The following is a 14,321-nucleotide window of genomic DNA, read 5'->3' as shown; positions in this document are numbered from 1 at the left end:
CAATAAAGCTTTGCACAGGTGATAGCTGTTTCTTTTTAGTGAAGTTCGCAGAGACAGACTGAAAAGCTTTAAGGATGTGGTGGTTGGAGATATTGCAGTGTGAGATAGTTTTATTGTTTAAATCTGTTTTATTATTTTTTCCCATAACTGTTCAAGTGTTTGTAAGATAATATCCCGCGTTTCATTACCACCACAATTAGAGTCTGCAGGCAGTGACGCACAGTGCTCACAAATTATCTTGAGGTGGCCACCATGTATTTTGATGACCCTTTAGTCACAGTTCCAGCAGGACCACAACATATTCGTCGCTTCAGCAGAGGTAAAGTCCACAATGCCGTCATAATGTGGATTCGGTAACAGATTATGCAGAGTTTTACAGTTCATACACTGTGTGTGAATGCACAGATGTTATATAGAAACAAACAGTTACTAAAAAAAAACAACCAACCACAGCAGCTGAAATCGACTTCTAATTACCCATTTTCACTTTGCACTGAGTCCCCTCTCCCTCCCCCCTTTGTAACTACACCTGTCGCCCCCTCTCCGCCCCATCCCTTACTCCCCTTCTCACATCTCTCCGCAAAGCTGCTACATCAGCCAACACACAATTGCATTACTACTCAGCCGGTAGATAATATAATTTACCTGTGGGATGGGATGAGGGTGCCCCCAACAAATCGCCCTCCTCAAGTTGCAGGGGGGTCTCCCCCAACTTGCGGCCGCTGCTTTGAGTTGCCCCCTTCCATGTGCATAAGGCTTTGGAGCAAACCCTCCCATTGCGCTGCTATAGGCTTCTTACGCAAGCCCAGTGTTTCCTCCTGTATGATGGCAATTCCTTCTGCCTTAGCCAATGCAATGATGGAATACGTCCATGCCCTAATGTGTGGTGGGGATTGCGACTTCCATCTCTTCGTTAAGAGGTGCTTGGCAACGATTAGCCCCAGGTCGAGGAAGCGAGAAGTGACTTTTGTGGACTGGGTCCTACTGAATTGGTGCAGTAAGTAGGTAGGCCATTCGAACTATATATTGCGACTTGTACATGCGCCCAATGCCTCACTAATAGCCCGCCAGTAGGTGTGTAATGTGTGACAGCCCCACAGCATGTGCACCAGGCCAGCCCCCACCTCCACACAACGGGATAGGCTGCATCCGCACGGTGAAAGTACCTATTGATCTTTTCAGGGGTGAGGTATGCCCTGTGAACTATGAATAATTGAATTTGCCGGAACGGCATATTTCTGTAAATTCTCTCAGGGTTCTCCAATATCTTTTCCCATCCCTGTCCTCCAGCTGCCCACCGCATCTAAGTGAGTCTAATTTTATCGCCGCTTGCGTGCAAAGGGATGCCGCGAACCACAGGATTAAGTGTCGGCCCGACCCATTACATGTAGGTTTTGTATGGTGAGGTGTTGTCTCGGCTCCTCCGACATGTCTCCCCATCTAGAGGCCAGTGTGGTGATCAAAGAGCGCTTTGTTAAGAAGTGGCCCTGTGGTAGCCCCTGCTCTTTGGTAAGCGATTCAAATGGCAGAAGCATGTCATCCCGATACAAATCTCCCAGATTCTGTATGTCTGCTTCATGCAACTCCAGAAGCTCCTGGGACGTGAGCACCCCAGGCCCACTGGGAGAGCCCACTAGTGGTATGGCAGGCGCATAAGGAACTAGGTCTCTAGTAACGTACAGGCAGCAGCAGAAGCATTTGTAGGCCACCGCTAGGAGAAGGGGAGCCGGTGTGGCTAATTTGGCAGCGGGTGAAAGAGCCCCGTAATGGAATCCAAAGAGAAGGGAGGGGCTGTGGTCACCGTATCTTCTCGGCCCTTGTCTGCGAGCCATCAAGCTATCCACTGCAGTTGAGCCGCTAAATAGTAGTGCTCAAAGCAAGGTGCAGCTAGGCCCCCCTGATCTGTGGGCAAGTATAACTTCGCTTGCGCTATCCTATGGCGCGCATTACCCCAAAGGAAGTCTCTGAGGAGTATAGCGAGCTTGTTGAAAAAGGCCGCCAGGACATACAGTGGGAGATTGACAAAGTAATATAGGAGGTGCGGAAGGATCACCATTGTAGATATCACTACCCTACCTGTGACTGTGAGCGGGAGCGGTAGCGTCTTCCAGAAGTTCATTTGTGACTTGATGACCATCACCGCATGACCTTTACCGTCAAAGAGGTCAGCCGGTTGACGGTAGATCTGGATTCCCAAATAACGGAACGTGTCTGCCTTCCACTGCACTCGCGCACCAGCCAAGACATAGCCTGGGTCCTGAATGTCCTCTCCGAACGCATATAAACAGGATTGACTGGCGTTCACCCGGAGTCCAGAGAGAGCAGCAAAGTCACGGGAGATGTCTTCTAGCCGAGCCGGAATAGCCCCCACAACCCTCACAAAGACCAAAAGGTCATCCGCATACAGCGAGACCTGATGTGTTGCGTCTCACAGAGGTATTCCCACACCTAATGCTGTTCGCAGGGCCACTGCCAAAGGCTCGATTGCCAGCGTGAACAGGAGGGGCGATAGTGGGTACCCCTGCCTAGTTGCCCTACATATCGGGATGCTATCGGAAATGTATGGTCCTAACTGCACCCAGACTGTTGGATTGCGGTATAACAGGCTCACCATTTGTAGAAACCCCCAGTCTAAAACATTGCGTGACAACACCCCTGCCAGATAGCTCCACTCCAAGCAGTCAAATGCCTTCTCAAGATCTAACACCAGGCACCCCGCCCTGGGCCACTCCTTCCTGCTGTCTGCCGCAACCCGAAAGAACCTCAGCAGATTCAATGACGTACTGCGCTTGGGCACGAACAGTTTTGGTCAGTATGGACTAATTCAGGGAAAAAGCGGTGTCAGGCGTTCCGCGAGCAGCTTAGCGAAAATTTTGTAATCCACCATCAGGAGCGCCAAGGGCCTGTATGACCCCGGGCTTTCGGGATCTCTGCGTGGCTTGAGAAGAGACACCAGGTAAGCCTCCCGCATGGACGATGGAAACCCTCAAGGCCGTGGAGTAGATGGTGTGTAGACACTGTGTCAGAATGTCCCGGTAAGCTTTGTAGTACTCAGCGGGCAGGCCATCCAGACCAGGCGTCTTCCCGGACGCCATGAACCCAATCGACTCCTCGATTTCCTCCAACGTAAGGCGACCATTAAGGACCTCCTGATGTGTCCTTGAGGCAGCCGGTAGCTGAATCGAAGCAAAAAATCTTTCCAGGTCAGATTCGGAGCATCGCCACCTGAATTGGTACAGTCGTGTGTAATGTTCCGTCAACACCCTGTGTATCTCCCTTTGCGTGTAGACCAGGGAGCCCTCTGGCGAGCGTAGTGCCTCGATTGGTGCATGCGTACTCTCCTGTTTCAACAGCCAGGCCAGAAGTCGGCCTGCCCTGTCTGCTTTGGCGTATGTGCGAGCTGTGTGAGCAGCGTAGTTATGGCAGGGCAATTTCTCCATAAGGTCTGCATGCTGTGTCCTAAGGTCTTCTAATCATCCTGACTGTCCACCCCCACCCTCTCCGTCTCTTTCGTATTGGAGCAGCTGCATTTCTAGTTTCGTGAGCATCAAGGATAGTTGCTTGTGCAGATTCCACGTGGCCCCAAGACAGTGCCCCCTAACAGCTACTTAGTGAGCGTCCCACTCCACTAGTGCGGAGCTCGCCATCCCCTCGTTGTGCTCAAAATATTCCAGGACAGCTGATCCCAGTGACGCACAGAATTCTGGGTCCTCCAGTGCAGCAGGCTGGGGCGCCAGGTGGGTATGGGCGGGGGGGGATCCCAATTCAGTCTGAGCCGTAAGGGATTATGATCGGAGTGCGTCCTACCTAGGTATTCCGCTACCTCAACCAAGGGGACCAGAGCCTAGGACCCCACCACCCGATCCAACCTCACATGTAAACCATGAGCTGCAGAAAAATAGGAGTAAATGCGGTCTGTAGGATACAATATACGCCATATACCCTGTACTGCCCAGTATGTCAACCAGTTTGCAAGTGCCTGCGCATTGGAGGTTGCAGCCATTGACCGAAAGGACGGGAAGGATCTGTCCATGTGCACGTCAATGACCACATTGAAGTCCCCTCCCAACAGCCAGGGCAGCACAGCGTAGGGTGCCAGTATTACAGATAGTCGCACTAGGAACAAGGCTTGGTCTGTGTTTGGGGCATATATAGAGCCTAAGAGTACCCGCTGTCCATTAAGTGTCCCCTTCACTAAGGTGTATCGGCCATCAGGGTCTGCCACAGTGTCCTCGCAAACAAATGGGGTACCTCCCCTTATCCAAATGAGTGTACCCCTCGCATGCGCCGAGTATGTAGTGCCATAAATGTGCCCTCTCCAGCGCCTATGCAGCCTATCTATTTCTGGCTGAGTCGTGTGTGTTTCTTGCAGCAGTGCAATTGCAGCCGAGTGTCGCTGTAAATAAGCATAGATGGAGTAACGGCGCCTAGGCGTGTACATACCACGTATATTCCATGTGATTATATTAGCCCTCGCCATTCCTGCTTGTAATGATCAATATGTATACTAAGGGCGAGGCCTCAGGAGGGGCATCTCGCGGGGCACGGGGGCTCAGGGACTGAAAGAGTGTGTCGAACTGCTGCATCGGATAGAACAACAGAAAACTAACCGTAAACAACTGAACATCTGGGGCAGTCATTTCGTAATGGCCGTCCAAACTGTTCAAATCCTGAACTAAGGCAATGTGTTACCTATGGGGGTTGCTTGCTAGTGATGGTATGTTATACCCTTCCCCTTTGTTACAAATGCGTTTTAGTGTGCCAACTATCTGAGCTACAGAAAGGGCTCGGGGGCCAGCAGCTGGTTAGTATGCGAATCCAGACTTTATGTACAGGAACTTTTAGTAGAGCCAAGTTTGTTCAACGACAGGTATCCCACCCAGGCAGCAGCTCAATGTGAGGGACGTGTGACGCGCAACCTAACTGAACCTACCCCCTCCAGTGTACCAGCCAGATTATACAGTACAGTAAATAGCATTCTACTTGCGTGACTAGTCTGCATTGAAGTGCAGCAGTCCCTCATTTCATCCAATGATGCCGTCAGCCGTTTGCGTGGTGATCACTGGCACACCAGGCTCCTCAGAGAGTACTATGGATGGTGACGAGGAGCCGCTGGACACCAACAGAGCTTGTCTGTAACAGTCAGTCCGTTCACGAGGTTGTGGGGATCCAAGGGTCGTAACTGCCTCCCGCACGTCTCGTCGTTCCTTCCTCATGTTATTTAAGTTAGGAGCCGAGGCCCCTGCGCTGGCCGTCTTCAGTTGCCCCCTCCGTCGCCGCCGCCGCACTCTCCTGCTTGATAGATTGTCGCCATCCGGGCCCGAGGGCCGCACGTCGGACCACAATCCCGACTCCTCCAGCCAGTCCCATGCCTCCTCAGGGGAGTCAAAGAAGCGGCCCCATCCTTTGTGACCACTCGTAGCCGGGCAGGGAACAGCAGCGAATAGGGGAGCTCCAGGGCGCGGAGCTGATGTTTCACCGCGGTGTAGTTGTTCCTACGCTGCTGCACAAGAGCAGTGTAGGTTGGGAAAAACATAACTGTACTGCCGCTCACCTGAAGAGGGTCCATTTTCCGAGTTTCCTGAAGCACCGCATCCCTGTCCCTGTAGATGAGCAGTTTGAATATGAAGGGACGTGGTCTGACTCCAGGTTGCGGCTTCTGTGCCGGGATACGGTGAGCCCGCTCCACTACAAACTGCTTAAACAAGGTTCCCTGGGGAAGCAGATCTCGCAGCCAGCGTTCCGTGAATTGCTCCAGGTTCCTACCTTCCTCGCCTTCCGGAAGGCCCACCACACAAATATTATTGCTGTGGGGGCTTCCTTCCGCATCCTCTGCCTGATCTTCCAGTATGTGGACAAGGTCTATCAAGTCCTGTAGAGCGGCCCATGATTTTGCATCACGGGCTGGAGCTCCTTCAGGGTTTGCTCGTGTTTGGCCACTCAATCAGCGAGCTTCCGGTGATCTGCATGAAGCAAAGTGAAGTCCGAGGTGACTTTGTCAATTCTGGTCTCCAGTGAGGTCCTAGTGTGGTCCAGTGCTGCACCAATTCGCTCCACCGCCACGAGGACAGAGTCCATTTTGGCCGCTAGGGCTGCTGCGGACGCTGGGTCCGGCATCTCTTCCGCAGTACCCTGCACAGGATCAAGGCTGGCAGCCCTCAAGTGTCCTTGCTGTATCTTGGCCCGTATCCGGCCCATCACCAGTTGCTGCGCTGTGGGCATTTGCTGGCTACTCTCTCCACGCCTCCGGTGTGTCGTGACAGAAACACTGTACCCTGGGGCCCGTGTATCTCTTTTGCCAGTGCAGCCCACCAGCAGACGAATAGGTCCCGCCTATCAGTAGTGGTGGCGCACCCAGTGCCAGTGGTGTACGCGTCACAGATCAGGGAGACCTAGCCAATATCAGGCAACCAGCAGGCAGCGGTACAACATCAGAAGCGTCCTGGTGAGGGAAAAAGCGAGGCACTACTACAGCCTCCTTTGGGTAATGTCTCATACTTATGTCCCTCTAGTCATGCACCGCCTGCTCGTTCTAAATACCCCCTTCCGTCCGGGGCTGCACCGGTAGCCTTCAAACCTAATCGAGTCCCACCGCTACTTCTCCCGTCGCGCTGCCACACCATTGTAAGGTCAGCAGCTCCTCATGTGATCACACGGGGTCCAACTGCTCCGCTTGACACTCGTCTCTGCTCCTCTGTGCCTTCACAGGCTCCCACGAGGTCGTCTATAACCTGTCAGAGGATTGTCCCCAGAGTAATCCTCATAACAATCTGCTCCCAATGACCGTGCGGTGGTACCTGCCAAGTTCCTCACCGCCCTGTGGGGCCCCCGAGCAATTCCAAGCCTCTCCCTCACAGCGGCCGCCTCAGCCCTGGGCAATCTTCTCGCTGCACCTCAACCCGCTGCACTCAGCCGCAGTACCAGGGTCCACACATGTGGTGTCTGTAGCATTGTCTGACAGGGGATAAGCGCGAACAGAGGCGCGACACCACAGCCACTGAGCCCGTAACTCTGGGCACGTCACATTCCAACACCAGGCGTGCAAGTCACATTCCGCCTACAATGCCCCCAATGCGGGTAAGCATGCATCATCTCTTCTCAGCCCCCAGCCTCCACACACCAGCAGGAGCACAGGGGATGCCACAGTGGGGCAACGAATCTCCAAAAGTCAGGGGTGGAAGCTCCCTGTGCCTGTAGGCTACTCCAGAAGCCACCTGGGTCTTTCAGGCCTTCACAGCTCTTGAGGCCTCACCTCATCCCGTCATGCAGGACCCCAGGGGACACCAACCTTTTCCCACAGCTGCACCTAGAGGTCCACACACTGTCTACGCCATATAGTCGCTGGCCCCACCCAGCCCGCAGCTCCTGGATGTGCGGGTGGCGTACCTGTAGTCTGCATCTATTATTACAGTGGGCGGACGGGTCGAAAGCCTGCTGCCTCCTCTGTAGTGCTCAAGTGCCCGGCCGTCCCCCCGCCAACACGGGGGTCTGTCCCCTTCACCCAGCCTTGTCTGCCCTGCACAGGCGCCCTCTTGTGCACAACTTCACCCCCTCACTTGCTGCTGTGGCCTGAGGGGCTCCGCAGCTGGGCACTAGGATGTCAGAGTTGAGGGAGCACTCCTGCCGCCAAGGCTCACCTGCTTCTGGATTCCGCCGCCATTATAGGACTGACTGCGTTCAGCAGTGTGCCAGTCCCGTGCACAAAATGTCCGCTCGCGGCCCGTCTGCCAGCAGGGTCGAGCGCTTGTCAGCAGCAATACTCCGCAACCCGCCGGTCAAACTGCTCGATATGGCTCTCCCCAGTCTCAGCGCGCTCACTGGCATCCAGGTTCCGGTATCAACTACCAGGAGATATATGCCGGATAAGTGGGCAGCAAGGTACGTAGCACTATCTAGGTACGTCTGCCATGTTGCCAGGCTGGCCATGCCCCATCATTGCAGTGTGAGATAGTTGACAACAACAGTGTAAGTATATTTTAGAAGAAGGGTAGCTGAGAGGCAAGGGGTGGGGGCAATAGTTGGAAGGGACTGACCAGCCAGTGACTGAATTGTGTTGCAAATAGGCAGAAAAGAAGCACTCATTGGAGTCCTAACATGGTGATGTGAATCCTTTGTGAGTTACTGCATAGTCATTGGGGTGCTTAGGAATCTGAGTGAGTACATGTCGGAATTTAACATGTAGTTATCCAGGTCGAGGTAGAATCCGAGTTGAGTTGGCTTTAATTAGAGAGTGACCTGACAATATCGTATTAATATTGTGCAACTTAATATTTAGAATAGTCCCTGAATATATCAGATCCAAAGGCCATCCCTCAGTGAAGCAGAAAGATGAGAGAAGGGCTCACAGAAGGTATAGGAGGTATAGGGGGTGGAAAATGCGTTGAATAGCAGCATCACAAGCAGAATTTTTGGAAGAACTTAGCACGTACATTAGTCATCCCTGATCGCCGCCACAGAAACATACAGACAGTCTAATGCACAGCTTCTGCCTTCATATCTTGAAACCAACTGTCTCCTAGATAGCCACACAAAGAGTCAGAATTCTGTAAATCACGGCAGGTTTGAAGATTCTAATTCTGTGGTACACTACAGTAAAACCAGAGTAATCTGTACAGTTGGAGGTGAATGCTTGCTTTAGTGCCATATGCATTCTGCTACAATGTTCAATTTCTAGTGCAATTTTTCCCAAAAGCATGCCTACCAGTTGACCACTGCTGTCAGTATTATATGTTTGCAATTTCCCTAGTATTGAAAAGGGATTAGTAGATCTATCCTTTCAGCTTATGTGCTTAATAAAGTTATCCAAACTTGAGTACACCGATACCTAATATACATTTTCACTTGAATTGAGCTTTTTTAGGCCATATAGTTCTCCAGTTAGGCCTTAGATTTCTTTTAAGATCTGTGTCCGACTATAAGATTATGCTGACTTCACTAAAATATGTTAATTTTCACTTCTTTCAGGGAAATAGCAAATGCTGTGAAAACCTGCAAACCAAGAATTCCTCCCTCATCTGTTTTTGATGGATACATGTTGTTATCAGGTACTTGTAAGACATTATTTTGAGAGTTGGACTGCACAAAGCACTAAATATAGTTTTGACTATATATAATAAATGCACATATCTCGTATGTGTCTGGAATAGGTTTGACCTGGGTGGATACTTGTAAGGAAGCGGAATATTATTTAGGGGTCAGCAACTGCCCACCGAAATGAATGATAGCACTTCTTGTCAGGTTGAACCCTAAAAGTCACTAAATTAACCTGCGCTCAACCCCCTGGTAGCAATGGCACAGAGCAAACAGGCTTAATTTAGGACGATGTGTAAAGTATTTATGCAGTATACCAAAACAGTGATAAAGTCAAAACACCAAACAATTCAAATCCCAAGCTGATTAGAGAAATTCAATAAGATTTAATAAACAAAATGACATGAAAAGAACAAAAATCCAATAACGGAAACTTTAGATATGAATTTTGAAAGTTGTTAAGTAGAAATAATCCCAAAAAAGCACAAAGCCCCAATAATAGTCTATGGGAGCAGTAGGCTGGGACCTAGACCGCAATGGTGCCCTGGTCGGAAACAAGTGAATTGGTCCCGGCAAAAAGTATGGACGTTCGAAGGTTTTTAAAAATTTCTACGTCCCACATATCACCAACGCTCTCTGGATTTTTAGTTGTAAAATTTCTAAATCCCAACACAGGATGGACTTAATGATAGGAACCTTGACCGGGATGAAGCTGAAATTCAGTCCGATGCCATGTAACAGCTGGTCGGATACATTTCCCAGCAGGACCGGCTGAGGGCCTGGAGGAACATTTTCAAATGTTTTCAGACTTTCTTTTGGTATCCAAAAAACCACGTGAGTCGCTTGTAAGACCCCCAGGACATCGGGGGCCTCAATTACAGAATCTCGGGTTGCCTGGTATAGGCTAACAGCAAAGAAGAGCTCCAGTTGCTAATGGTCAGCTGGTTACTTCAGGAAAAAGGCTTCTTGCAGCTTTTTGTGATCCTTTGGCTTGTCGAGACTGGTGCTCGAAACATTATATTGATCAACTATTATAATAATATTTTTGACAATACCAGGTCCAAAGTGGTCCTCGATTTAGCTGTTGCCCTTGAAAATTTATGCTCAGATTCTAAGGTTGTTTTCGACTTCATTTGGGTTGGTGACTTCAATACTAAGTTATGTGAACATTCAACATTGGGGATTTGCGGGGTTACAACTAACGATGGCTGGGATGCTCCGCATTTTAGCCATGGCAGCTACGGAGATGAACTGCACAAATTAATGAGCTGTAATGATTTGGAAATTCTTGAACCCTGTAAAGATGAACATGGTCTAACTGTCCCTACATTTAAGAGCGGTCTAGGTGGCTCGGTCATTGATCATGTGATTATATCCTCCAATGTATTTTCTTGTTGCGCCACCCCAAAAATAGTTGTCTGTAATACCAGTGATCATAATTGTATTACAATAGAAACTTCTTTCTGGGCAGATAAGCCAGTTATAGTGGGACCTACTGTTTCTAATTTGGAACCCCGTAGGACTAATGGTGTTAGACTGAGATGGTCAGGGGATAAAGCAGGGGATTTATCTAGCTGTATTATTAAGGGGAGCTTTGCAGAAATTGACTCAATTTTAGCAAATGTTAATGACCATGAGAAGGTACTGCTGTGTTTTAATAGTATTAACTTAGCTATTAGTAGGAAATTTACCGGGAAAGCCAAAACTCTATCGAGGAAGAATCCAGGATGGTTTAGCCATAACTGTACAGTCTCTTTAACTTCCTTGAAGTCGGCATTATCGGTTAAACCTAGGGATCCTGTTTTATTTGCTAAATCAAGACTGGAATATAAATGCGCCCTTACTGAGACGAAGACGGAACTCCAATTGCAGGCATGGGATTCACTAAATTTAGCTGCTGAAACATCGAATACCACCCTGTTCTGGGCAACAATTAATTCCCCATTTCTTAAAGCGGACGATACCCCAGAACTAACCTCCACCGTGTCTAGTGAGGGGTGGATAACTCATTTTTCCAACATCTTTGATACAAATAGAACAGTAGCGGTGGAGCCCAAGGGGTGGGATGTGGTGCCTCTTGACATCACTCCCAAGGAAGTAGAATATTGCATTACACTTAGTAAAGGAGGCAAGGCGCAGGGCCCCGACGGGGTACCCATCGATGTCTATAAGACTGAACCCAAATTATGGGGACCCCTGTTAGCATCTGTTTTTAATGCTGCTGTCTGTAGTGATGTACCTGTTACCTGGGGACAATCAATTATTGTACCCATTTATAAAAAAGGCAGCAGGTCAGAGGCCAAAAACTATCGCCCTATATCCCTCCTTGACTCGTCGGTCAAAATTATGAGCCGGGTCATGTTAGTAAGATTGGAGGAATGGGCTGAGCAGGAGGGTATTCTGGCTAATAGCCAATATGGCTTCAGAAGGGGTAGGGGTACTCTCGATCAGTGCATCAATTTGGATCTGCTGATCGGGAAGTACACTGAGGCCAAACAGGGCTCCCTATACCTCTGCTTCGCGGATCTGAGCAGTGCTTTCGATCTAGTGGACCATCCCACCTTGTGGACCACCCTGCTCAATCTAGGTGCCCCAGAGGGTATAGTATTCTTTTTGGCTAGATTATATGACAACCTACAGACTTGCGTTCGTTTTGGTAAAGGGGGGGAATGTACCCCGAACTTTGAGGTCAAGCGGGGAATTAGACAGGGCTGCGTCTTGGCCCCACTTCTTTTCATTTTATTTATTAACGGGATTGATAAAGTTTTAAAGAAGGTTGGGGCAGATGCCCCTCAGATCCACGGCGACCCTATCCCAGTGTTATTATATGCTGATGACGCTGTTTTACTATCAAGAACGCCGATAGGATTACAGCGCCTAATGGATAGTTTCTCAGCCTTTATTAAAGAAAGGAAACTGGTGATTAACAAAGGGAAAACTGTAACAATGACCTGCGGAAAAAAAAGGAAGTGTCCAAATGCCTTTTTTATTGATAAGGAAAAAGTCCAACATGTGGACAAATTTTGTTATCTGGGAATTACCTTTGCAAATGACAGGAAATGGTCCAGTGAATTCACCAATATCCGGAATAAAATGGCCAAGAATGCTTATGGTGTTTTTAGATTTGCCTCGAAAGTGGGGGAGAGGCGCACCTCAGACATGCTTAAAATTTATCAGGCAAGGTGTGTGTCTATTGCACTATATGGAGCAGGCATATGGGGCTATAGCCGGCATGATAGCTTGCAAATTGAAGAAAATTATTTTTTTAAAAAGCTTCTATGCCTACCTGTCTCAACCTCCAATGAATTGATCCATCAAGAGCTTAATATCCACTTTTTAGGCGATTTGTTATCCTTCGGACCTTTGATGGTCTGGCGCTCCATCTGGCTTAAGGAAGAGAAGGCCTTTAACAGATCTGTCATTGAGGATTGCCTTTTAATGGACAACTTTTTGGCGATCCCATGGATCAAATATGTTGTTGTCTGTTTTTCGGAAATCTATGGTGTTAATATTGTTAACGACCCATCTGCAGTATCCAATATTACTAAGTCTGATATGAAAAATACCTTTCTTGGATTTGCAGATAGAAAGCGTAAACTAGTCTCTGGATCATTATCTACTGTACTGTTTTATAATTCATTTGTTACAGGAGAAATGTTTCCATTATATCTTCTGATGGTAACTAGACAGTCACACAAATTTGTACTTACAAGGTTGCGGTTCAGGATGGCACATTATTTAGTGGCCCATCCCCAGATTAAGAAACATCCGACAGGACCATGCATGTGTGACTCGATATCTACCCAAAGCACTCAGCACTTTCTTTTGTTCTGTGAACTGTACAGGGAACAGCGTACTATGTTTTTGAAACCTATGCTTAACAAATATGGTGTACGTACAGTTAAGGAAGCCATGGGCCTTATTTTAAATTTACAATCAGCAGATATTTGTTTTTATACTGCAACGTTTTTAAACAAATGCATTTATTCCAGGAAAAATATGACTTTTTGATGTATTACATTTATGGATTTTTTTAAAACTCTGTATTTTATCTTTTTCAATCATGATGTATTCACTGTTTTATCTGTGCTTTCATGGTCATTCATTTGTACCGAATAAAGCTTCATGAACTGAACTGAACTGTGTACTGTAGCGACACTCTGGGTCAGCCAATTTACCATCGGAGTCCACTTCTTTGTGCTTGGGTACAAGAGGGAGCAGGCTCAGTCTTTCAGGTCACTGACAACTGGTCCAGTCCTTTTCTGATCTTCCACAGATCCAAAAAGTGTTCTAAGGCTGATGCCTGGAGATACCAAATTGTGCCTTGTACAGACTAGGGTGTGGGGATGATTCCTGAGCATTCCCTAACCAATTGGTTAAACATGCTCTAGTGCAAACAACAGACACACAATTGGTGGACGGAATGCAGAACAAATCAAAACATTCACCCACAGTCAGGAGATCTGGGTTAAATCCCTTATTCTTTTGCTCACCATGCCACCCCAGTTTAGACCTGACCATGTGCAAACAATGTCACAGTGCCTCTCACTCTCAAAATTCAAGATGGGGAAACCTTTCTCCCACTGTGCAGAGCTTGTGTGTCCATATAGAGGTATGGCCAGAGTATTGAAGATTTCTCTCTTCTGTGATCACTTGAAACTGGTTCTTGGGGTAACCTTCCACGCACTAGGTTTGGTACTAACCTGGCAATGGAGAAAAAGACACTCTATGCTTGTTTGAAGTTATTGAAGTTCCTGGGTTGACCATAACTGGTCTTCCTGCAAGGGCAAGAAAACACCTCCCTCTTGTCCCCAACACACACATGCAGGGCATTGTCTCTGCTCTGGGAGTAGTTTTCACACCTCTATCAGGCCCAGAACAGGCTCAGCAGTGGCTGGAGAGCTAATGTCAGTTAGCCCCCAGCAGCTTCAGGCAGGGTAATGTTAACTTTCTAAAAGTTATATTTCCAATATATTAAATAAAAATCCAACTTCACCATTAGATTGGATTTTTTTAAAAAAAGTATAAAAGTAAGTATTTTAATGGACTCTTTAGCTGTTACAGATCAAAAGTTATAGATGAGATTAGACTATTAATAAATGTATAGATAAGTATTTGAGTGGAGTCTGTATATGGTAAAGGTAAACTCTTAAACATTAACATATATAATTACAGCCTGACCAGTAAAAGTGTTGTTTTGGGCCTAGTCACTGGGGAACCATTCTATTTCCAATGTCACACTTGGTCCGCTCTTTAATATTATGCATCGTACCTTGTGGGCAGCAAGGTGT

At 48.1% G+C, this 14,321-nt stretch overlaps 1 protein-coding gene across 1 annotated transcript in view; it reads left to right on the top strand.

The window, feature by feature from the left end:
- MTR (5-methyltetrahydrofolate-homocysteine methyltransferase) overlaps window positions 1-14,321 on the top strand; it is a 585,842-nt gene that overhangs the window by 203,770 nt on the left and 367,751 nt on the right. The window contains exon 12 of the mRNA XM_086926839.1: window positions 8,965-9,044. Coding sequence (XP_086782965.1) covers window positions 8,965-9,044 — 80 coding nt within the window. The remainder of the gene's footprint in view (window positions 1-8,964; window positions 9,045-14,321) is intronic.

Source organism: Lissotriton vulgaris, chromosome 6, assembly GCF_964263255.1.
Source record: "Lissotriton vulgaris chromosome 6, aLisVul1.2, whole genome shotgun sequence".
Taxonomy (NCBI): domain Eukaryota; kingdom Metazoa; phylum Chordata; class Amphibia; order Caudata; family Salamandridae; genus Lissotriton; species Lissotriton vulgaris.
Note: the sequence above shows the minus strand (reverse complement) of the source record. Positions and strands in the feature narration are given on the sequence as shown.